We start from the raw sequence: 27,476 nt of genomic DNA, 5'->3' as shown, positions 1-27,476 counted from the left end.
AGCTAATACGGAACCAAAGAATCTTAGATCAGTTACTGAATGTATTGGAGCTATTAAAATATAATGGAATGTAACAGAGAAATTTGAGTATTTCATTGGTACTCAAAAAAACTGTTTCACTCTCTGACTTTGGGGCCCCAAAACTTCGCTCTAACTTAAAGTCCAATCAAACTGATACGCATCAAGAGATTGCAACATCTTCCAGTGACCACTACTTTTACAAAGGAGGGTTTACTATGCCATTCAAAAAGGATATGAATTGCCCATTATTTAATATGAAATTGCATGCAAAGCCACAGGTAACTGGTAATTATAAATAAAAGGTTAAATAAGACTAAATTTTGGTTGATAAAAATTGTCTTTATTATTTACAAACATGGTATTTCAACTGAGAGGGGCGTGCTTGGATGGAAGTGGAAATGACTAAACCAAACGTAAACTTTTGTAACGTTAAGCGATCCACACAATATCGATATTATCACCTGCTTTTAAAATCTCTTTACACTTTTAATTCTGATAATGTGCTTTTAAAACTTGGTTTTGTTTACAAATCATAATGGTAGATAATACATTGGATGAAATCATTTACAATGAGGAAAATCTTTGCTTTAGTAAAGCTAAAATGGTAGAACCTCCGGGTTCACAAGCCCTTGTTTAGCAATTTACAAATAATAATAAACCATTTAAATCAAGGCATTTACAAAAAGTTCTTCATTATTATTCTACTTCTCATACTGGAGAAATCCCTGACTCCAAATTATTCCAATTGATCAAAACCACTGACTCCAAATTATTCCAATTGACCAAACACTTAATTTTAAACTTGGAGTTATAATTGTTTTAATTGATATAACCAACAGTAAAATATGTATTATAATTACACTTTGATTTCAGCTATGTATAAACTGATGAAATACGGAAATATGTTATATACTAAACCCTGAAATAAAGAGTAACGGATACATCTGGTCATTAAAGGATCCTCTAGGCCTTGGAAGTTTTCAGAATAGATATACCCATTCTCAATAATAATTAATTACTGAAAATAAATCATAAACATAAGTTTTAGTATATTTTATGAATTGCAGTAATACAATATGCTTCCATGCTTACTTGATTTTTACAAATCTGCAACAGCCTTAAGATGCATTTCAAAACAATTCTTCAAACATCTGTTGGTGTAAAGTTTAGAGAGGAGAATGTTGAAGAAATGTTTAAATCTGAATCCCCTTTACAGTGAGTAGATTAAATTCATCTTAATAACAATGAAACATTAATCCAATATAAATCAGAGAAAGCAGCAATGAATCTTGTGTAAATCATAAATATATATAATTACAATTGTTTATATTATTTAATCATCACATTGTTTAAAAATAATAAAGATAGTTCCTTACCATGCTTAACTTATAGGATACCTATCAATGCCAAGTATTAATAAACAATTTTCAGATTTAATTTTAACTTCACAGCATTTCACTTTATTGAATGTCTAAGGAACAAATCAACTCATCAGGATGGTTGGAAATGTATCAATAGGATATGGTTTTAAAGACGGTACGGTTTATAAAAATTACACACTGAGATATCTTTAACAACTTCATTTTTTAAGAGAAACCTAAACAATATAAACAACGTAAAATACGAGAACATTACTGATGGAATAGGTAAAAAAAAACTTAAGTCACAAGGGACTGAGTGCTATCAAATCATGACACAAAACCCTGTAACAGTTTACACAGTATAATATTTAATAATAACCCATATAAACTTATACAACTCTACGGAACATTCCAAACTCAATTAAAATTCAAACAATTAAACTAATAAAATTGGAAATTTCATTAGTTTATTCTACTATTTGAAAGACAGAGCTCTTGAGTGAATTGTATTCTAATAGTGTAACTATATAAATAAAATATGAACAACCAGGAGAGGATGGTAAGGGAAGCCTCTGAAGTTTTATTGTGCACTAGCATCTAAACCCTAAAACAATGTGAGATGTTATATCTATGGAGGTTTGTCTTTGTATTACCTAATTCTATCAATAAAAAACCAGCAGGGGCCAATTCTTGAAGGAAGTTGATTCGATAATTTGAGGAAACTTTGAACAAATTAGATTTCACTCTTAAAGCATCATTTTGAAAGTACAAAAACTATTTGGCCTTAGCAACAAGCCTCCTATACTAAGGCGCGACCCTTATTACATTATATACAGTATACTGCACAGTTTTTTTACAAATGATCTAAACTTAAATTAAATTTTGTTACTACTAAATACAATATGTAGAACAGTGTATTATAAGATATGTTATTTTAATAAATCAATTGAGGTGACTATATTCGACATATAAAATATCTATGGGTGAGTCATGACGAATGTCCATCTCGTGGTCAACTGGATATATATCTGTTTAGTTAATATGATACAACAATGAAAATACCGATTCATTTCAGGAAAAAATATCGAGAACATAAAATGGGTTTCAAATTTTCTTATACATTCTATTTTTAATATTATAGCAAACTTTAGGATAAAACTTACACAGGCACTCTCCTTATCCAAATTATTGTGCTTAAGCCAAGTATTATTTAAAGTACTGATAAATCAAACAATATATAATAATATTATAAGCATTTATATTTTGTACAGTTAATTAAAATTGGTTTACATTAATTGGTTATTAACACTGAACAATAATCAAGTACTTACACCACATCTGAGATAACGCGCGATAGGTTTTCTGAAATGCGGTTACCAATGACTAAAAACTTCAATCCGCAATGACAGACCCATAGTAAGCGGCAATACGATATAATATGCATTACAGAACTATGTGGAAGATTGTGTAATATTAGCTTAAATTAAAGTATCCATTTTTGCAAAGCTAATTCTATAATAATAAGAGAAAGCATATGACAGCATTTGTTGCACGTTACATAATCTATTAGGTCATGTCCAAATTCAGGCTTTATCGCGAAATAAAAAATACTCTTAAATCGTTTGAAATATTATTACTATGAGGGAACATGGCTAATAGGGTAAACTGGATTATGTAAACGTGGCACCCAGTCGGAGCAACCACTTTAAAGCGAAAATTCTGTTGTAAATGGAGTAAAACAAGAAAACAAACTTTGAAATACTATATTTATTTTGCATGTACAATAACTATAAGTTTAAAAAAATGTCTTTTCATGATGATGAGTTTATTTATAATGAGTGATGGATGTGTTATATACTTATGTTAATGTAATTCCTTTGGCAATATAAAATGATTCACTCATTTAATGGAGACAATAAAACGATACAAATAAGGTAGAGAGGCTACAATGAATGACAGTCTTAAAGCTAGCGCGTCCAGACCAGCTCGTCTTCTCACTCGCTCAGTATTACAACATTCATCACATCAGATTAATTTCTTGTTGAATTTTCATAAACCTCTATTTCCAGTTTTTTGTTACAGCACAGGAAATTGTGGCATTAATAAAGGTTGAACTTGACATCAAGGAGGGGGTACGTAATTTCCGTAAGTTTCCTTGACCAACAAAACTCAGTGGTTTCCAGGAGAAATTCAATACAAATTTTAAAAGATGAGAATTAAATTGATGTGTTCATAATTACAGTACAACGTGATTGATAATGAAGTGAGATCATACCCGAAACTTCAATATCCCATTTTTAGTAGTAACCTTTCTCAAAACCACATTAGTCCAGTCCAATTAACAATCACAGATCACTTTGCTATCACTACATTACGTTACTATATACATACATAGTTGTACGGTAGATGTGTAAAAATTGATCTTGCAGACTAATTTTTGTACTTGAAATAAGCAATAGCAAAAATTGCCTTAAAAGGCATGAACTTATTTATTTATGAAGATGACTTTGAAAATGACTATTAGTTTATAAAAATACTACTTAAATCATTTAACTTGGAAACTCAACACTACCGATTGATTATAATTCAATAATATTTGACATTTTGCAGTGAATCACGATTCTAACTGCTTTAATTAGTAAACTTTTTTGTGTGCGTTTCCATTCAGAAATTTTAATTAGTTTGGTAGTGTGAAGACAACCTTCCACCAGTTGAAATTAAACTCTATGAATAGTAAACTGACTTTCGAAAACACCAGTTACACAATTTGAAACTGAATAGGACAACAGAAAAATCTGTGAAATGATGAATGGTCAACAGAGATGAGGGCTGTCTACAAAAAACCACAAATAGAATGACAACATGAAAATGCAGCCAGTGAATGGCCATTTATAATCATAGAGGCACAATTATTATTCAGGTAAACAGCTGCTTAATAAACCACACGCAACACTAACTGTAGAACGTAACCTAACCTAACCTAAGCGTACACGTGACTGAACCGGAGCGGAGCACATTCTATTGGTGGAAGGACTTAGTCCGGTTTGTACAATAAAACATGCAGCAACGCAAGTTCTCACCACTCCTCCGTCTAGTGAAAAATTGTATCAGTTGTACCTGTTACAGCAGCTTTTATTTGGGTCGGGAACACAGGCCAGTGCATTGTAACATTTATAAGATCTTTTGTTGCATTTAACTAAAATATGATTAATTTGCTAATATTGTACTTGTACATGTCTGAGGCTAAAGCTAAAAGTTGACCCTTCATTGTACTTTTAAGCTCCTGAAACCTCCAATACACTTCTTCACTAGAAAATTATTTTTATTGATAAAATTGTAAGGAAATGAAAAGGACTTTTCAAAAGTACATATATAACAACTGTTTTAACATGGTGAAGTGTGTCAGATTACTCATAGTTATATGTATTACACACAGACTTTAACCCAAACTTTGCCTGGTAAAATAAGACATCTTTATTTACTTTATTATATTAAGGGTTAAAATTAAATTTATTTTAAGATCAGGAAATGGTTTCAATAACTCTTTAAAATAAGTCAAATAAAGTTAATTGTGTTCTTCTTAGAAAGTTAATAGCTTATTTTGTACACTGTTTCACTTAAAATTTCATGCAGATTTGCAATATCAAATTTAATACTATTCAATGGCCCCTGTTACAATGCGTAATACCACGGACTTTATTCATAACTCAGAAAATCTTTAAAACAACAATGGCACATTCTTTATACAATAAATGTGAAATACCTAAAAAGAATAATCCTTAAAGGAAATCTTCAGTTATTCAGTATAAGCAAAAGAATCAAAAATAGAAACAAATCAATGAAGTATTTTTACTACCTATAAAACTTTCCCCAAAACATTCTGAATTGAATTTTGTGAATACTATATAATTATCTGAACGTATTAAAAGTCCTTTAGATTACTTTGGGAGTTATTAAATAGTAAATAAATAAAATTGCATAAAAAGAATATAAATGTTTATCATAAAATAACTCTAGAAATATTTTTCTCATGTAATAAACATACGACAAGGACAAATTTTCATCACACCATAATCCTTTTCATTTCCTTACATCACCGAATGAAAACTGTAGTAAACTGTGGCCAATAACATAGTAAAAGACAACAAAATCATATACAACCAGTCATCTGTCAACGCCACTCACTTTACAAGCGAATATTTACAGAAACTGTAGTGTAATTGTGTTTGTACCTAAATCGTCGCATCGTGTCGGTATTAAATGGCATTTAGGGTTCTTCGGGAGGAAGCTCTGTGAGGTGAGTGGTAGTCGTGGTCAGGGTCACGCCGCGTGTGATCGGCTGGGCCCGCACGGTACATGTCGCGCGGAGAGTAGTGATGCGGTGGCGGCTGATGGTACATATCTCTGTCTCGCGCACTGTACTCTTCGTACTCTCTATCCCTGTCGATTCTCGAGCGCCCTCGATGCGGCGGGTGGTACATTCCTACAAAACAGTGTAAAATATCAAAAACTACTCAAAGGGGTTTTTAAAAATCTAATTTTCACATTAAACCAATAATTTATCAGACGACTTATTAATTTTAAAGCAATTAATCGTGTCTATATAAATCTGCTATATATTTGAAGCATTTAAATTTAATTAAAAGGAAGAGAAAACTTGTGACCAATGAATGTATTTTGAATTCATACAACTAAAAGGATTAGTAAATACTGAATTCAATTTGGGATGGACTGAAAAGTGGATTATTACTTTAAAGTTCATCCAATGTTTTTGGAAATTGTTCATTTAAAATTCATACTAATACAAAAAAACCAAAACTGAAGCCTCAAAGGATAACATCATTGAAGAATAATCACTGATGTAAGAAATCAATTGATAGTGACAATGATGATTTTATGATAAAAAAGGCAAAACCTAGCAAGAACATGTTTTAAGATATTTATTAGAAACTATTAATCATAAAATAATCTCAATGTCAGAAATTTAATGACAACCAGAAATGAACTAACAGATTTTAATCCAGTCGTATGATTCAAAATGTAGAGAGACCACTGGCACAGACAATTTCTGTTTGTTGTTTGATACATATTTACTGTGATCATACTAAAAACCAATATTGTCAAAATTCAATGAAATAATAATAATTTATTCAGCTTTTGTGAAAATCATACCATTTTTCATCTCTAAAAAACGATAAAATAAAACTATTGCCAGCCTTTAGGTTATTATTTTGAAGTCTTATATTGTATTCTGAGTTATTAAAAGTATCAAGGTACAGACCGTAGTATTTGAATAGTCATTATAACTTTAATAGTGAGCATTTATAATAAACTCACAAAACAATTTAGTAACCCTTTTATACCTAATAAACTGACTCTTAAAAACATTTTTTTTTATTTTATAAAGCTGAACAACCTACCAACCTACAATTAGCTTTGACCAAATTTCAAGTTTTTGACAAATATATAATCTTTTATGTGGTGCATCTCATCCTCATCATCTCAATTCCATTCTAATGTAGAGGAATAGAATTGAGTAACGCATTCCCTGCTTGGAGTACTCAATTCCAAAACTATCAAAAGAACTGAAAGAGTGGTCACTTTCCCAAACTAACTGCTATGATAGGTTCATCAAGTTGATAAAAAAATGCACAATTTCCACTTCTAGAAAGAATACTATTGATAGTATATGGTATCAACCTTCATTGGGTTTGGAATATGAAAGAACTACAGGTCAACGTAGAAGAATTTGTAAACTGAAGGACAGAGTTTAATTGTTCACCATTATCTTTATTAGCTCTTGATATCTTTCATATAAAGTTTAAAATATAAAACAAACACCTTGATCTACATAAATATGTGATTGCTTTCACAGCTAACAATCAGTTTGGTGTGAGGCATATGGTAAAAACTATGAAAATCTGCATACAGCTATGTGAGGAGAAAGGTAGTCGAGTCACACCATACGTGGTCATAGGAGCCTACATGGTACATGTCGTGCGCGGAGAGTTGTGATATGGTCACGGATGATGGCACCTATCTCTGTCCACACACTGTACTATACACCATTAGGCATGTAAACACTTAATAAGTAAAAATTTTTTGTCAAAAAATCAGTTATTTCTAGAAAAACTGCTATAACCTAAAGCTAATCCACCTCATGAAGGCACGATATGAAAATGAAATGTCTAAGGTTACATTAGTTAAGAAATCACATGGTCTAAGTCAAAACTCTGAATCTAAGTTCAAGATAGTGCAAGTTAAATCCAGACAAAAAAAAGTAAGGCACCATTTTGTTCCTTAAAAAGTTCTTGAACCATTTCTTGTTGAAAACAATCTTTCAGCAGTACATGTCAGTAATACTGAATTATTTAAATAATAATAATAATCGTTTACTAAAAAAGTAATTGAAAAATTTTAAATTTGGAAGGGGTACAGACCACTTTGACCCCCTCGCTGGCTACATACTTGTCCTCTCTGTGATTATAGCACTTCTTATCAGTACTGTCTATTATTAACTGCACAATTTCCATTAATAAGATCCTCACACAGACCTAAGCCTAAAAAACACTTAAGGGATGAAGTATGATCAGCACTTCAACGATTCTCAGTTAATTGGGTAAATACATTTCACCTTTCTTAAGCCAACCAATGCCCACAAAGTTTGCAGAACTTTTCATGAAATAATGAATAATATGCTGCAAATAATGATATTAACTCATACATTTACGTATATCACAAAATTGTATCAGTCATCAAATAAGGATACTGCAATTACTGAATGACAACAGCAGAATGATTCCACTTGTGCCAATCTTACATGTCCATAAGAATATCTAACCTGGAGTTCAGTAAAGGAAAAGTTACTTTCAGTCTTTGAGACTTAAAAACTTGATATATAACTTCATCTTTTCCTTGGAAGAACTATTGATTTTGGGGTCAAAATGTCAAATGGAAGTAAGTACATCTGTCTATCCATGTTTGTGATAACACATATTTTGTTACATTCTGTTGGCTCTTTCAATACTCTGTTATATTGGTTTATTAATTTTAAAATACATAAGAAATCCTAAAGAGTAATAATATTATTACACAACTGAGATTGGACAAAAGATAAACATCCAAGGTCAGAATTATTTCTTTGTAAATAGGTAATGCATTAGGTGTTTAAAACAGTTCAATTTTAACACTCTAAGTCATACTAATATTTAAGCTCTGTTGCTTTAGGCATTTCATATCAATTTTCTATCTACAAAATGTAATTTATTGCAGACTCTATCAAAGTTACTGCAGTATCACCAGCTATCTAAATGTTATGCATTCTTCAGTTGCATTTAATTCAATTTATACATCAGAGTTGCACAAAATCTAACAATATCAAACCATTCCGTAACACTCTTTCCAGCCGCAATTTTGATCAGGCCAGTCATTTTGGTTTTACCATGAGGCAGAGTCAACAAAAAACCCAAACACCCATGCAGCTAGTTTGTACTTACAATGACATATATAAATGACTGAAAAAATTGGCCAGAAAGAAAAATGACCAAAACACCAATGACCGAAATGAGAGTAAATGTCTGGATGCGGCTAGTGACGGTAAACCCCTTTCATGACTGCAACGTCAACCTCAGCTGTGAAGGTGGAAGTGGAAGTAGAGGAAGAGAAAACAAACAGAACACAAAAGAATCTCAGTTAGTCACAGACATAAATGTGGTTACTGTATTGTGAACAGAACAGAACATCATGATTTCTTTGTAAGGTTAGTCTTAAAGGCTGTGACAATGACAACACAACATTAACAACTTAATTGAGTTAACATCAAAACTGTAATATGTACAAATCAATTTAAAAATTGTAATGTGTAAAGTTATTCAAACTGTAAAATGTTTTTCTTAAGAATGATACCCCAAATTGCAAAGAAACATCTAAGTAAATTAATTATAAATAAATATAGATATATTGATGCCATTACAGCAATTAAAACCCGAGGTATCTATATTCTTATTCAGCTATTAATGAATACATTATTATTAAAACTTTCAGAATGACGCAGCTAGGTATTTCCATCCATCAAGTGCAAGAAGAGTTAGTCAGCTTGTTTATAAATACACAGGTGATTTATAAGTCAAAGTACCTATTTACAATCTTTTTCAGTTATAGGACAATTATATTGCTTGTTTCTGTATATATGATTACTATTACAATATACTTGTGATTTATGCTTATCATTTTTCTTAAAAAATTATCAAAATTTTATTTAAATTTCATCAGATATACTCATTAAATGATAAAAGGATAATATTGTTTCCCACACCATGAATATTTTGTTTTACTTACATATAAAATGAAGAGGATTTTAACTTTTAAAATTAAAAAAATACAAATTTTATTTTTAGTTGTATGTATAATTTTTTGGATAGAAACTTTTAATTTTAATTAAATGATATTTCTTTCTGAAAATACAAAATTACAATTTTGTGCAGCATTTCAGCGCAACTAAGTATAATTAGTGACACATGTATGGAGAAGGCCTGAACATAACTGTATCACTCTCAAAGTTTAAGGAATTTAGCCAAATTTGTTTTATCTCACTAAAATACAGTGGAGTCCCGCTAATCCAAACTCGTGTAATCCGAACGTCGGTTAATCCGAACAGGTCCAGGAGGAATTATTTATAACGATAATGAACAGTTATAGGAACTAATTACAGTGGAGTCCCGCTAATCCGAACACGTGTAATCCGAACGTCGGTTAATCCGAACAGGTCGAGGAGGAATTATTTGTAACGATAATCAACAGTTATAGGAACTAATTACATAAAAAATGAAAATGGGTGCATCATTTCGTACATAAACAAAGAAAACTTTAATTAAATAGACATACAGTATTTTATTAAGACAAATTGTGTACGGTACAGTACATAAATAATGAAGTTAAATACAGTACCAAATTGAAACTTATAGGTTAAGTATGAGTTAAATTACTGTATTAAGAAGTGAAATCAAACAAAAATTGGATGTACAGTACTGATATTATTATTGAGTACAATATTAATTGTTAAAAGACATTAATTCAGTTATCGTCTTCTGTCGCATTAAAGAGAGTCTATTGGATGACGCGTAGTTTCGTACAACTATTGAACGCGTGGACCCGTACAATATCCAGTACGCTCACATTGCTTAACAATAGAACTCTCACACTAAATACGGTAAATGTGCTTAGTATTCGGAAACACGTTTATTTGTCAAGAAATACAATGCAACAGTCAGAAAACATGTTTTAATAAACAATGTTGATAATTCTATAACAAAATAGACCCATCTCAAGTTTAAAACCGTATTTTTCTGTAATTCTGGCTAATCCGAACAATCACATAATCCGAATAGGGCTCGGTCCCAATTAGGTCGGATTAACGGGACTCTACTGTACTTAAAAAATGAAAATGGGTGCATCATTTCATACATAAACAAAGAAAACTTTAATTAAATAGACATACAGTATTTTATTAAGACAAATTGTGTACGGTACAGTACATAAATAATGAAGTTAAATACAGTACCAAATTGAAACTTATAGGTTAAGTATGAGTTAAAAAATTACTGTTTAAGAAGTGAAATCAAACAAAAATTGGACGTACAGTACTGATATTATTATTGAGTACAATATTAATTGTTAAAAGACATAAATTCAGTTATTGTCTTCTGTCGCATTGAAGAGAGTTTATTGGATGACGCGTAGTTTCACCATCGTGTGATAAACATGATATCGGCAGGTGTAGCAGTAGCCTGTTGCTTTAAGTATCGTAGTGCAAGGTTAAGCGCTGCTGCACCGTCTGCGTGTGGCACCAACTCTCCTTTATCACCCAGGTTCTCGTCGTCCCGTAGCGCGTGGACCCGTACAATATCCAGTACGCTCACATTGCTTTTTAACAATAGAACTCTCACACTAAATACGGTAAATGTGCTTAGTATTCGCAAATACGTTTATTTGTCAAGAAATACAATGCAACAGTCAGAAAACATATTTTAATAAAAAATGTTGATAATTCTATAACAAAATAGACCCATTCTCAAGTTTAAAACCGTATTTTTCTGTAATTCTGGCTAATCCGAACAATCACATAATCCGAATAGGGCTCGGTCCCAATTAGGTCGGATTAACGGGACTCTACTGTATTGTTGTTACTTTCCCAAACAACTGATTAAAAAAATTCAAAACAAAGTTAAAAGATTAGAGAATTTAAAATGTTGATGAAATGAACTTCATGGCCCTCAATTATTTTGGTTGAAAGCTCCAAATTGCCTCACCTCCACGTTTTGCTAAATATCAAACATTGGTTTGAATTAATAGTGTTCAGACAGTGCATAGTTATGGTGTAAAAAGTCAACATTAACATTTTGCCTGTGATTGATTAAGAACTTCAACAACTTGTTAATTAAGAGAGATAATCTGTTAAAGCATACATTGACTTGTTAAATTTACATATGATATCCTTCAAAGTTTATAATTTTCTTTTTCCATAAAGAGATTATTAAAGTAAAGAATGGTTAAAATCTTTATAGGGACATGCTCAAGAAGTATTTCATAATTTTTGTATTGGGTTAACACTGCAGTTAGAATAGTTAAAAATAAAAGTTTGAACGTGTCTTCAGTATAATACGGTTCATTCTTAAAATAAAACACATTTTTCTAAAGCTCAGCAGAAAGACCTATAGGACTGGATAAATAGGGAGTTGAAAGGGGTGGGGTGAAAGAGTAAATGAGGATCAACAGTATCTTCCTTTTCAACTTACTATAGCCCACTTCTCTTCAAGGTCAAAGGTCAGTCCATATTTCTGCTGAGCTATATTTCCTACCGAGTCGGGATAATGTAGAGTAACTTATTCAACTCAAAACCGTTCCATTAAGTGTTATTCAATTCACATTATTTATTTACATCGAGAGTTATAAAAGCAAGGTGAGAAAAGCAACAAAGTCACAAGGAAAAAGCAAAACACAAAAACCAAAGTGTTTAACACGGTAAAAGGGACACTCGGGGTGAAGCTATTACAGAATCAGTCAGCCGAGGGAGTGGAGAGTTACTCCCAAGCCTCTGCAGAGTATTGAGATTGTAGGATCCCAGGGTGAGAGGGAGGCCCTGTCAACCACCACACAGTAGCATGTAGATATCGTACCACCCTTACATAAGATACATTGTACACTTTAAAACTTCTACACTTTTTCATATCCGATAAACAATTAACATTTTAAACTTATTTACGGTGTTATTCAGAATATGTGCGATTTAAATTAATATCAATGTGAGGAGACAAATAAATCAACAAACTTAAGTACTGTGGCGAGCTCAGCAAATTTGAAGTGAGAGGGAAGAGGAGTGAGCGGAGATATTGGGAGAAGACCCAATACATTTTGTTGCTATGTTGATCGACCATATTAGTCTTTCTAAAATTAATTTCTCACTAATTAACTTGTTGCTTGTGCCTGTTTATTGTATTTTTGTGGAAAAATATATTTAGTACAACAAAGACTAAACAGTTACAAGCAACAGGTGACAAACTCCTTGTGGAATCACAACCAAACTCCTAAGCTCGTCACAGTCACTTAAATATATTTTGTCACTAATCCTAAACCACGAGCTAAAACCTTAAAGATTTCACATTAATATTTCTATCTAAAAGAAAAATGGAATAACATACTCACCACCTTTGTAAGCTTACTTCAATAACTTTGAATCCTTTGTAATCTATTTGTGTTAAAGTTAACATTACACAAAAGTGTAAAAGTATCAAATAAATTAATTATAATACTGTTTTCAGTAAACTGAAGTAAAATAAGCTCTAAATACAAAAGTTAGGTTTAGTCAATGATTAATTTAAATGAATAAGATATCAATGGTTCTAATGGTGAATATCCCTTGTGTTTAAGTTAGTTAAAACTTGAATTTATTAGGCCGGTGGTAACTCTGTTATAAAAGGTATATTAATAAAATAAATTATTTAGCTTCATCTTGCTCTTTCTCAATTTATTTAACTTCAAATAATTTTATTAACAAAGAAGCTTTTCTCATTAAAGAATGCACAATACAGGCATTTACATCGAAATACGAAGTGGAGATGTACCTGAAGTGATGTTTATTTTAGAGTTCACTAAGCATGATGATGAATACTAGCCTCAGTTAATTTAGAACATTCTAATCAAAGAACTATCTCTTTGGTTAACCAAAACAGAATATTATATTTTAAAACAGATAACAATTAAAATTATTTTACAATTCAATAATTCAAGACAAAATGTAATTTTACTTAATAATTTATAAATCTAGAACAGGAGATAGAGAGAGCACATAACATCCCTGCACAATTGTGCAAAATAATGGCCTTTACCTCTCCCTCCAATAGTTTACCTCCCTCAGAAAAGAACGGTCCAAGTGGACTTCCCTCAAAGTGGTATCATTCTAAGCAGATCTCAGCAAATTCATACAAGTTTCTATGACTTAGCTCTACACCTATTCTGCACATTGAAAATTATCAGGCTTATTGGTGACAACTGGAGTTCATAGAATATACTAAATTAAACATTTTCTCCTCCTGCATTAATATATAGTATAAAGCATTAGTTTAGTTTTAGAATATAAGTATTGTCTTGTTGTAAAGAAATTTCTAATTTTAATTCTACTAAAACGCATAACATGAATGATCAGTTAGCTCATATCATTTTTATAAAGAATAATGCCATTGTGTGTCGATGGCATCTTTGATGTCGAAAGGCCTCGTGTGAAAAAATTAAAATGATTGGATAATTGTGAGTTTTCTTTATAAAATAATAGAAAATAGTTCTTTCCAATAAGAAGAGCTCCTCCTTCAACAAGCTTATCTAGTTTACTGAAATCTAGATCTATTCAGATTTAATCCACACCCTCTGGTATGATATGTTTTTCATTCAGATTCATCCTCACTCCCAAGCCATCCTAGTTACGCAACTTCCAAGATATGATGCTGTAGTTTAACTTAGGGACATGACCATATGAAACGTAATATTCACCATTAAACCTTGATTTCTTATTATTTATATTTGCTCTTTTAGTTACAGCTAAATATTATAAAAAGTTAAATAACTACTAAAATAAACGTTTGGAAGCTAAGCAAGTTTACTACCATCTTCATTTTCTAAGTAAGATAAACTTGCGTGCAAAGAATTATGACAGAGTCTTAAACATTAAAGACTGGAAGATAAAACAAACGTTGAGATAGATTTTAGTGTGTTAAGCTAATTGCTGCAGCTAACATAAAACAACACATTAGCTGACAAGTCAACATTAGCTATCAAGACACAATTTATGTGTTTATTTCAAAAATTACCTTAGAACATTTGTACATAGTGTTTTCATAAATGTATAGGTAATTCTGTAACAGTTTTAAATGAATAAAAACAACTTAAAACTTGAACGGTTGTCCAATATTGTACCTGGTGAACTGATTGTCTGTTGGCTGAAACACAATGAGAGCAGAGTACGTCAAAAGTGAGAGCTGAGACCAGGTCAATTGTTTGTCATTTTGTTGACTAATGGTCTTCCGTAATAATAGCAATGGCTCCAATGTGTCAATCTTTAGAGTGTAACCAACACTCAGTCAGTAACTATAATTGTTTCTGACATGTTGTTGGTACACCTAAAAATATATTTCACCTTCCATACCATGGTGCCATTTCCCTTTTGTTCTTATTTAAGTTTTAGTGACAATGAATCCTCCCTGCAACTATAAAAAACATACTTCTCATCCTGTTGTTTATCGTGGCTCACAAGAATTAATATTTCAACCTATACCTCTTTCATATAATCTTTTATCATTAGGCCTCTGACAAAATAACATGAATATGCTAGAAAACATATAAACATACACAGAGGACTAAAAATGATCGATCAACCCTCAACTATTTAAGACTCATGTCATTTACATGTTTCTATCATACTGAAGCCATGCAATACTAGAATTGATAGTAATAGATTACTAATCGTAAATAATAGAAAGCTTTGGTATTATACCTATGTCCCCTCTTGGGTCGTGTGAGTAACCATACTCATCGTGAGGATGAACCCCTGCGCAACAAAGCCATGTGTTAGAGGCAGTTAGTGCAAAGGCACGTTACATAATCTAGAGTCTTAATATTCTTCAATAATCTTGTTATTTACAAAGGGCAGATTTAGGAAAAAGAAATTGTCCTTAACAAAATATGCAGTTAGCATGGATAATTAATCAAGTATAACACTTTATTTGATAAAATTTTTATTTTATTTTATACTCTTGCAAGAATGTAGCCAGGAAAAACAACCTTGGGGAGGGGTCAAGACGAAATTGGGGGGCCTCAGCAGAAACACTCAAATTTTTAAAACTTTCAAATAAAAAATGCAAAATAGTGAATTTAGCAAAAAGTCGTTACATCTCTGAATAGGTTGTATTGACAAATAATATTCATAATTGTGGAGGCACTGCTTTATTATACTGTGTGGGATTAATAATTGAAATTGATTAGACTTATGTAGTAATGTAATTACAAAATAGGTGCTTTTATTGTATGCAAAACACAGTACATAGTATACAAATCCACACTGAGAAATCATAATATGTGAAAGGTTTTTACAAAAGAAAAATTCTTCTTGATATTTGAGCCATTGTGCCTGGTACTTACTATAGAGAAACTGATATTTTCCTGTAGTGGACAGACTGTAAGGCAAGCGCAGTCAACTGCTCATTCCCCATTTTGTTCCTTAAAAAGTCCTTGATCCATTTCAATATTGAGAACGAGTTTTGGCAGTATATGTCAGTAATACTGAATTATTTAAATAATAATAATCAATTGCTAAAAAGTATTTAAAAAAAGGAAAATAGGAGGGGTCTGGACCATTTAGAACCCCTTGCTGGCTACGCCCTTGCACTGTTGATTAATCTAATACATTTTAAATCTCCTCAATACCACAGGAGATCTGTTGAGCAACCTGGCAAAAGTTACTTTTAAATTTATTGAACTACTTTTCAATTTTGTGTGAGATAGAAACATAGAACAGATCAGTTCACTAACAAATAATGTCAAACATGAAAATGTAATTTAATTCTTGTTCATGTTTAAAATTTATAAAAACTAAATTAGTGTGATATTATATTTATTCTAAAAAAATTTTCTCATTAAAATATGCTATTAAGAATTGGGATACATGATTTTAAGTTCAAATCTAATAGAAAAATATAATTAATATCCGTTTTGTATAACAAAATTGTTTCAAATCTTGTGGAGAATACTAAGACTCTATCTAGATTAAACTAATAAGATAGTTCTACTTTTCTAAATATTTACTGTTAGGTTAAATTGAAATTAGTTTGACTAGTTTTCTCAATAAAACTACTGGCCATTTAAACTAGATTATTTATTTATATAAAGACCAAAAGACAAGAAGCTAAAGTCTAAATTAATTGCTCTGGCTCAAATATTAAAACAATCTTCAGTTTTGATAGATGATAAATATCTATAAGGCTTCGTACAAATGATAAAAATATTAAGAATTTTAGCATTAGTGAATAATTAGAATAACTTTTAATTGCCTGGAGTTTAACAATGATTTAATACTGACTACATTTCAGTTAATTTAGCTGGTCCGCAGAAGTTACCTGGAGGTGTGGAGTTGACACGGACGATGTTGCCAGCGTGATCTGCCCCAGGTGGGGAGGGCTGGTGCATAGGGCGGGGAACGGGAGCGGCGGGGGCGTGAGTAGGAGGGTGGGTGGCCCGCCAGTAGGCTTCCAGGTACTCGGCGATATGCTCACAGGCGTCCTCCAGCTGGTTCTCATCAAGTACCACGTCGAACATCTCAGTAGGACACTGTGCCAACTTCTCCGCAGCCACCATCTGTACGTTGAGGTGCCTCGCTTGATTCTTGCCTCTAGACTTTATCAGCCTTTGAAGCACCTGCAAAATTGTTTCAGCGCTATCGATTGTAACTTTAACACCCTCACACGCTCTGTTATTATTGGCCACTCTACAATAGTCCAGCAGTTAGGACAGAATTTATATTGTACAAGAACACAACATAGTTTTTCATAAAATCAATAGAGGAATTTCTCCTAGGAAGGAAAATTAATTGTCATCCACACTAGTTTTGGTGCAGGTCAAAATAGATTAAAGATATCAAACAATAATTGTTTTCTTAAATCCTATTGGTTTAGTTTTCCACACCTAAAAAACAAGCTAACAGACACCTATGTAAAAGTTAAATCAACTTCAGTCGAACATATAAAGACAGACAATTTGGTTGGAATTAGTGATGATGGTCTTTATTACTTTATGTCATCCTCAACATTACCATCTAAGAGGTCAATCCATGAGAAATTGGTGAAGAATCTTAAACGTAAGCTTGAGCACAGACCAAGTTGCGTACTATTTTTTAAATTATTGACAACACAGAAAAAATGGCAAAATAAAAATAAAAACAACCGTTTACAAACTTTCTTAACGGATGCCATTTTAAACACAGTAAGAGTGTTCATAGAATATTATCCTGTGCTCTATTGGGCTATTTGTAGACCACAATTTAAACTATTTTTGTTTCTAAACATAAAGATTGATATATCCATAAGCCACATCACAATTCTACCACAATGGAAAACCCATTTGCCGTATGAGAAAAGTTAAAAGACTTTTACTAAAAGGAGTGTTTGGATATTTTTTACCAAAATTGTTAGGCATTTCCACACAAAGGACGATAAAAAAGACCCATTTCAGATGGCTTTGGAAAATTACTCTGCGGCTAAGTGAATGGTCTGCTGAATTCTTAAGAATCATTTTCAAGTTGTGTATTATTTTTTAATTATTGACTATGCAAAAACAATGGCAAGTAAAAATAAAAACAACCATTTACAAACTTTCTTAACGGATGTCATTTTCAATTCAGTAAGAGTGTCTATAGAGGTTTCTCCTGTGCTCTATTGGGCTATCTGTAAAGTATACATTACACTATTTGTTTCTAAACATAAAGATGAATATACCATAAGCCAAATCTTAGCATAATTCTACCATGATGGAAAATACATTTGTCGTGTGAGTAAAGTTAAGAGACTTTTACTAAGGTCTGTTTGGATATTTTTACCAAAATTGTTAGGCACACAAAGGATAATAAAAAAGACCCAATTCAGATGCCCATGGGAAATTACTCTGCGGCTAAGTGAATGGTCTACTGAATTGTTAAGAATCATTTTCCAAAGTGAGAGTTCTGGTGGACACACTGTAGACTGCAATAAAATGTTGACCAGAGGATGTTCTGTTTCAGTAATAATAATACAGGTTGGGATCACTCAGAACTGCATTAGATGGCACAAAGAGAGGCATTTGACCATAGCATGAGAAGGTAGGTGAAGGATGGAGGAACAAAAGTGATGATGAAAAGCATTGATTCAACTGATACTCATTTGCAGAAAACTGAACTTTGCCATTTCTACCGAACTTATTCCTGTAATGATTTATAGCATTTAGAATTCAAAATATTCAAATTCAGTACGATTTTAGTTTGTGATCTGTTTTGAATTTCTTTTCTTATTAATAGAAATGTTCTAAAAACCAGAAAGTTTTAAGTAGCAAAGCAAATACATTTTTTATTCTAAGTATGGTATATGAGAAAATTTAGTTTTCACAAAAAGATTTCTTGAAGAATCATGTATATAAAGATCTGATTTTGGAATACAACTGTATTATTTTACTACACAGGAAGTTTGTAAATAAATGTAAACCTTATTAAATGTTAATAAAAACACTACTTTTTCCAAATTGTTTATTTTTTGGACGAGGCATTTCGAAACCAAAGGTTTCATCTTCAGGCAAATCCACAAAAATACCTGTTTAATACATTTAGAAAAATATGAATGAATAGCCTTGCCACACTTTTTATCTTTATTACACATAGCTGTTTCCCGCGGCTTCGCACGCTTTTCGTAAGCTTTGCCCGTGTATGTGCACTTCTGGTTCAAGTGAATTATATTTCCAACGATGATGTAGAGTTTGTATTGTTGCCACGATCAAGAAAATCTGTCAAAAGTGTATGTTTATAGCCATTGTCTACGTACATGTACTTTATTATAAAGTGGTCTAACACTCAAGCTTTAAGTTCAAGCAGAAATGTATTTTGAAGACAAATATACATCAAAGCTTAGCACTTTCAAATAGTTTTTGGCTATTTAATATACTTAACTGTCTCATAATCGCAGTTTATAGTGTACAGGCGCTATAAAAAATTTTAACTTTTGCAGTGCCGCCTGGTGGCGAGATACATCAATAGGCATAACACATAAACCTTCTCCGTCAAAAATACATATACATACAAATTTTCATAATAATCGGTCAAATAGTTTACGATTCCATAAAGGACGAACACACAAACATTCATTTATATATATATAGTCTATTTCATACAATTTAAACATAACAACACAAATTCAAAATTACAACTTCCGACATTATAAAGCAATATGGCTTTTCAGACTTAGGATTTGTCTTGTTTGTTTTTTTAACTATAATTTCAAGAATTTGTCTTAAAAATTATATCTTAAATCTAAATTTGCCTTCAAATTTTAGATTTTTGATGTACAACATCATTAAGAAAAAATTAAAACCTGTATTGACACAAAAGTAACTTTACATAAACTGTGTAATACCTGCACAGTATATTTTTCATTTTAATTTTGGAAAGGATAATTATCAGTTTTAGAACAATATAACTAGAATTACATTTAAAATTATCAATGAACTACTAAAAATGATAACACAGCCTTTGAGCAACTAACTGCTATGTTTAGTGGCCAGTGGTGCTGGCCTTACGAGCCATGGCTGATTGTATCTTGGCCAGTACAGCTGGACATACAAGCTGAGATAACATTACAGCAAAAATTAATCCGCGCTTCCAACAAAATGGCGGTAGCCAGTAGTGCTGGCCAAGCTCCAAGGACAAATTATAAATACTGCCTTTGAGTGCATAGAGTTAATAACCAACATAAAGGAGGCTTGAATTCTGTAAATCCCTTCTGGTAATGAACATTATATTTATTGGTTCTTGTGCTGATTTTGCTCCTGAAGGACTGATTAAATATTTTCTACTTAATGTTAGGATTTAGTGTGCTCAGAAACGTTGATAACAACTCAATAATTTCTACTTATAGTTCTTATTCTTTGATACTCACTTTGGGGGAGGAAATCTTGAGGTAAACAACAGTGGGGGCAAGAGAAGTCTTGGCCAGCTGAGAGGGGTGGTTTATAGTGTCACAGTCCAGTACTACCAACTGTAAAATTTCACAAATCAGAATTACTCCTTTACTAGGTTTAATTTTGTTTACTAGTTTTGTAAAATTTAAAATAATTTATTTGATCTTGTGATTCAGATTTAGATTATCTTTCCAAATTATCCATTGTCAATAATGAACTGTAAAATATCAATAGAGAGACCTTCCTTTCTATACACACCTCATTTCACACACACAAAAGTTCCAGCATCGTTCAGCTTTTCATATTCGATTCTGATTTAAATACATCAAAACGATTACTGCTTGTGAATTTTAAATTATGATACCATTCACCACATGTCTGTGAAGATTTGATCTTCTGATCACTGATTCCAAATATTGTTTTTGACAAGTGAATTATACTGTTTACACACTGTGAGAATAATGTTTTGCTACTTTTAACAACTTACCTATAATAAAGAATTGACAATAAGATTATAGAGCTAGCCATGTTGCCAACCAAATATTGAAGTCTAGAATTAGCATTAAAAAGTTTCTTTATATTTTAGACATATTGTTAAAGTTTGAAAACCAAAATCAGTTGCTATGTTTCAGTATGTGAATTCAACTAAACTGAGTATTCCACACAACTTATGGGAAATGATTTGCCAATCACATACCTTAGAAAGTCCATTCACGTTTCAATTCACCCTTAGTGGACTACTGGATATCTCATTTTTTGTAATGAGATAAACTGATGATGATTATAAACTCTAAAAAGGCTTTGGAAATTCACAAAGAAAAAAAAAATAATAGAAAATAATAGTAGAAACTACTATTTTATATTGTTTATATTATATACCATCTTTTTGGCAACCCTCTACAACAACTATCACAAAATAGCCCATACATGGTATTCTATTATAAACTTTTCTTGGAATGAAATTATCAATTTCAAGGATTGCATTTATTCATCTCATGATTAAAACATACCTGCAATGTACGAGCCAGCTCAAATATCCTCTCAATTTCAGCCTGAACTTCGGCGAGACATGTAGACCGGGAATTGCTTCGCTCCATAATTGCTCGCTTGGAGGGGTTGTTGAGTAGCGAACGCTTGGCTAGCGAGATGTCCGCCATCACCCGGGTTATGATGATCCTGCAGTAAACACAATATTCATTACAAATTGAAAAAGTTATAAATTGGTGCAAAAAGTTATATTTAACAAATCAAATTGCTCTGCTCTATCTTATATTGAGAACTAGTGGTTCCTAATTCCTTGTGATATTTAATTATGATTAGATAATAGTTTAACCCTCCAAGCGTTACTATCGCACTGTGCGATATGTTTGTTTTTGTTAAATTACCGTAATACAGTACATTTAATTATTCCGTAATTTTCATAGTACAATGTAGGAGAGATTTCTCTACGCACTGGCTCTAGTAAGCCTTTGAGTAGAATGAATAATAACAGTAAGCTGATTTTGTCAGCTCTTGTCACGCTTGCCAATCAGCTGGAGATGGTGCCCACAACCTAGTGAAAAAAACAAAAAAATAAAACAAATTATCTACTACTTATAAAGACTTTTTTTTTTTTAAGTGGTAAGTGTTTTAAATTATCTATATTTCCTAAAGCATGTTTTTCTGAAAAGAATGATATATAACACATGATCTTTGAATGTATATTTGTATCAAAACAGCCCAGCACTTTAAAGTGATTTAATTACCACTACTTGGAGGGTTAAATATTTTAATCTGATAGTGAATAGAATTTTAAATTAATAAATTGTTCTGATTTTCAACTTGTCATCATTGTAGTACTCAGGCAGAAGATCGTTCAACTCAAGCAAGTATTTAAAAATAAACAAAATATGGAATAAGAATTTTTGCTCAAGAAGGGTCAATAATCATTCCCATCAACATTTTGTGACTACCTTCTGAGACAACAATCACATCTTTTTCTTTAGCCGTGTCCTTTTATCCGTCTTCTTCCATTCCATACTTACCTTTTTCGACTTGGAATGGATATGTAATGGTAAAACCTAGTTTTAACAAGGTCAAAGATGAGGATGTGATTCAAAAAGACCTCGCCCTCGCTGTTGAAATAAATTGAGAAGCTGTTGCTAGATCTGCAATTGATTTTGCTTGTGATTCTCCAATAACAAAAAAAAATGTGGAATCCCAAGTTTTCTGTTACAATACATTGGACATTCCCATAACTGATATTCAGATCACCTCAATACTGGCTAAATCATACTTGTCTTTGGTGGCAATGCCACTCATTCATTACCTTTCTCGCCTCCAAAAATTCTTGCTGCAAACCAAATATGTTCTTGATAGGGTATTGCTCCAAGCTGTGCCTGCAATTGCTATAAAATTTCAGTTGGATTCAACCCTTCGTCTATAAAAACTTTTTTATATTCCACTGCTCCCCAGAGGCATGTACATCTTGTTCACTGATAACTTGTTTTTATAATAAAGAGGCCTGTGAGAATTTTGGTCAGTTCTACTTCTTCCATAATAATACAGGCTATCTGCCTGTCAGCCACTTCAAGATTGATAAACCCATTAGTAAGATGACTCAACAAATCAGTTAAAATGTTTAGAAAATTTTAATTATTGGAGAATTAGCCAATTTATGGAGTTCAAGGAATAAACAATGTTCTTGTTGTCAGGTTTTAATTTTTTTCAAATATTGTAAATTGCAATTTTTATGCACAGTTTTACACATTTCTTGTATTATAGTTGTGGTATATAACATCATATTTTACTTCCTTCTGCAACTTTGCATGCATTTATGTAAAAGTTTCTAGGATTTAGAGGATCGAAATTCTAAATTCTTGTGAGTGAAACATGCTTTTCCTTCAAAGGGATTTTTGTTAGACTTATTTTGAAGAATAGGCTAGTTTTGATTGAAGGTTTTTACCTAATCTGATGGTTTCTTTTAGTGACTTGAAATTCACTGCAGATTTCCAAGTGTAATTCTTTCCTGCATCGTACATGGTTACATACAAGGCATAATATGAATGAGGAAAGGCTAAAGTCCCTTTTTTTAGTAGGATTCCCACTCACTACTACATGTTCATTGGCTAATAATACTAGACTAGTAGATCTTTTCACAAGTGTCCAAAATAACTCTAATGCCAACCATGTAAAACTTTAAGACATGAGGAGTTACAAGTTGACAGTGAGTAATCCACAGTTACACCTCAAAAACCACTTTCATATTCCATAAAAACCTAATAGTCATATTTGGTCAACCAGCTGTGTTTACAGTGCCATCTAACTACAATGTCACAAGCTTTGAAGTATACTAGTCAAAATGGGTTGTTCGGTGCCATATTTAATGGTATATCTATATTTCTGTTGATTTAATTGCAACCACATAGGACTATATAGAAAAACAACAAGCTATTAAAAAGGAAGAAGGATTAGTAAAAGGACATGTAAAAGTAACTACCACGAATTTTCAGGGATACAGTGACATGCAACTGATTTCAGTCCATCCCACAGCAGAATTAATGGTTGATAAATAACATAAAAATATATTTCCCAAATGGAGTCATTACAGACTATAATTATCAATTAAATCTCACAAAAGAGATGGATGAAGAAACGTCAAAGTTCAGTTGAAAGTCAAGGTAACTGTCTTTCAGGCTGAAGTTACAGCCCTTGCAGAATGTGCAAGAGTTAATGTGGAAAGGGGCTACAAAGGCAAAAACATCTACATTAACTCGGACAGCAGGGCTGCTCTGCAGGCCTTGGCCAACCATGACTGTAATTCGAAGACAGTCTGGGAATGCCATAAGGTCTTGAAATTGCTGGCGAAAACCAATAAAGTTATTCTAACTTGGGTGCCTGGACATAGAGGAATCACAGGAAATGAAGGGGCAGACAGTTGCGCTAACTTGGGAGCCAACTGTCTTCTTACCGGTCCTGAACCGTGTGGGATCTCATATAACTTAGCACGTAGATCAGTTACCAAGTGGATGGCTAACAAACACCTACAACATTGGAGAAATACTGAGGGGAATGTACAAGCAAAGCGGATGCTCAAGGGACCATCAAGGAACATTGCAGCAGATGCCCTTAGAATGAGTAGAACGGAGATCAGAAAGGTGACTGGTTTTATTACAGGTCATTGGATATTCCGAAGTCACCTGAACAGAATAGGTATTCCAGTTCAGGAAACACTGTGCAGGAAATGTGGTGAGGCTGACGAAACAGCCAAGCACGTCATATTTGAATGTCCGCCATTACAGAGCAAACGCTCAAGATCCCTAGGTGTTCTTTTGCATACGGAAGAGGGGTTGGAACAGGAAAGCGTTGTTCAGAAGATCTCATGGTTTTGTAAAGGCCTGGGATTTGATACAGCTTAAACCTGGGAGAGGGTGCACAATAAGCCGGATGGCTGAGAGGCAACTACTAGGCCTAGGAAACCTGGCCCTCTGTTACAAAAAAAAAAAGAAAAAAAAAAGGTAAACAGTAACAACCTAACTGTTCAATATCTCATAAAGCCATGCTGGTAGGGAGAGATGAAATGGAGTCTTGTGACAAAATGCACACAACCTTCTTTGTGCTTTGTGTTTCATAAACTATTGTAACCATATGTATGAACTATCTCAGGTTCCTCGAGCAACTGATCTTTATTGGTTTACAGCTTGATTGGTTTACGGACGGCTCTAAAACAAAAAGTGGCGCACATGTGGCGAAATTAAGGGAGTGAGAGCATGTAGAAAGCTGGTGGTCCCTAAGGGTCCTTATCCCATAGTCTTTCAGGCAGAAGACCCAGCCATTATGGAATGTGCTCATGAGAATTTTCGTAAATGATTAGCATTTTCACAGATAGTCAGGCAGTATTGAAGGCGTTTGACTCTTGTGTGTTCAAATCCAAACTTGTCTGGGACTGCTATCAAGTCGCTTTTTCCCTTGGCAGAATCAACATTGTAACTGTTCGTTGAGTTCTTGGTCAAGAGGGGATCCCTGGGAATGAAAGAGCTGATGCCCTGGCCAACTTGGGCTCAGCGTCCCAACAGGACCTCAACCATTCTGTGGTATTTCTAGGTGTGAATCCTTTGGGGCTGTCTCGAAATAGGTTCACGCTGAACATGAAAGAAGGTGGAGACTGCATCCGGGCCTGAGAATGAGGGGAATGTTCCCTATATTCGCCTTTTCCCAGGGTGGTGCCTGACCTCTTCTTATGTGCATCAGTGTCTTCTCGAGTTATGGATCTAATTACGGGACATGGTTACCTGTGGGAGCATTTTCACAGAGTCAGCATTCTTCAGGAGGATACGATTTGTAGAATGTGTGACAAACATGAGGAAACCACTGAACACCTGCTCTTTGACTTTCCTACAGTATTAAGGGAGCACTACGCCTGCTTGGGTAGTTTGACAAGGATGCTGAATTTCTCCAGGAGGACCTGATCAGTTGTTTTTGGCGGTTTGTAGAACCGCTGAAACCGTAGACTGGTTGGCCTCATGATTATACTTCAGGAATGCGTAAAAGGCTCCTGAGGCCTGAGTGCATGGCAATAGGCCGCCCCTTAGAAGAGGAAAAGGATCTTTATCAAAGATTGATGCAGACATAAAATACTGTCCAATTTTCAAGCATAGCATAGTGGCATATCAACACTGAAGGGATGGATTGAGGGAGATTCTCTTCCTGAAACCGGTTAATATATTTTCAAATGTCGGTATACAAGACATAAGATCACTTTTGATGCTTCTAGCATTCCCTTATTATGTCTTGTTCTACTTAAACACCTTTCTTCAAGGCCAGAATAAACTGTATAGACATCCACAACTTCAAACCTCTTACAGTTCCGATGATCAGAATACTTTCTTTAAAACAAAAACATTCTTAGATATAATATCCTATCTCTACTAGACATGACAATTGCTGAGTTTAAAGCTGGAAAGTGGAAGATTTTGGTATCAAGAGATTTATTTAATCAACCAAGACCTTAGATGGAAATCTCAAGAGCAAGACAATCATTCTCTTTTCTTACTAGTTAAACATTGTGGCGTGACGACCACACGTACTTCAATTTTAAATGTTCTCGGGTGGTAACTCGGACACGGTGATGGAAACTAGCCCGGATCAATCAGGTTGTTGTAATAAAAATGCTCTCCTCGGTTGGCCAAATAAAACAATTTACTTTATTGTAAAACAATTTGAGTTTTGTAACATAATTTAAAACCAGTTCAACAGTTACAAATTTAGAACAGGAGAGAGAGTGAGAGAGCGAGAGAGCGATTTCACGCGAGCTTGACGCGTTCAAAAATCCGGCACAACTGCCACTCAGCACACCGAACTCCAGGGAACAGCGTTGTACCAGACGCTACCTCAGCAAAATTCCTGCTTGTCTAACACCCAGTAACTGCGCAGCTGTTCTGAGTATGGAAAGTTACCAGGCTTACTGGTGACAGACCTGGACTTACAATTCATGTGTTGAATTAAACTATATATCTTCTCCACCTGCACTGCTTAACCTAATACGTCTGACTGCATATATTCATTACTCGCTACTACAATTAGATGTTATGCTGAATAAAAATAAAATATATTACTGATAATTTAATATTTTAAATTGGCTGATTAAGATCGCATACGATGTTACCGGTCTGGTCTTAGAACTATATGCTGGGGGTCGTCACAACATCTCCAGAGCAAAATTTCACATAGATTGTAAGGGATGATATTTATGTTCCGACATCAATGAACTTGTTACATTTAAAATAATCCATAAACATTAAAAGAAAATCTTCTCAAGCCCTGAAGTAAAAACTGAATTCAGGATGAAAACAGGAGTCATCCCAGCCATTAGCTGCGAAA

At 33.1% G+C, this 27,476-nt stretch overlaps 1 protein-coding gene across 12 annotated transcripts in view; it reads right to left on the bottom strand.

Annotated features, from left to right (window-relative positions):
- Nucleotides 1–339: 339 nt before the first annotated feature.
- Nucleotides 340–27,476, bottom strand: part of LOC124364667 (voltage-dependent L-type calcium channel subunit beta-2) — a 403,127-nt gene continuing 375,990 nt past the window's right edge. For 10 of the 12 annotated variants that reach the window (XM_046820315.1, XM_046820317.1, XM_046820319.1 and 7 more), the window contains 5 exons: nucleotides 21,629–21,794; nucleotides 20,597–20,695; nucleotides 17,042–17,339; nucleotides 15,424–15,477; nucleotides 340–5,865 (listed from right to left, as the gene is read on the bottom strand). In XM_046820315.1, the coding sequence (XP_046676271.1) occupies nucleotides 5,639–5,865; nucleotides 15,424–15,477; nucleotides 17,042–17,339; nucleotides 20,597–20,695; nucleotides 21,629–21,794 (844 nt within the window). In that variant the 3' untranslated portion in view covers nucleotides 340–5,638. Of the gene's footprint in view, nucleotides 5,866–12,432; nucleotides 12,520–15,423; nucleotides 15,478–17,041; nucleotides 17,340–20,596; nucleotides 20,696–21,628; nucleotides 21,795–27,476 lie in introns of all 12 variants that reach the window. The other 2 variants (XM_046820324.1, XM_046820316.1) reach the window with 2 other exon arrangements.

The sequence above is a fragment of the Homalodisca vitripennis genome, chromosome 6 (genome assembly GCF_021130785.1).
Source record: "Homalodisca vitripennis isolate AUS2020 chromosome 6, UT_GWSS_2.1, whole genome shotgun sequence".
Lineage (NCBI taxonomy): Eukaryota > Metazoa > Arthropoda > Insecta > Hemiptera > Cicadellidae > Homalodisca > Homalodisca vitripennis.
Note: the sequence above shows the minus strand (reverse complement) of the source record. Positions and strands in the feature narration are given on the sequence as shown.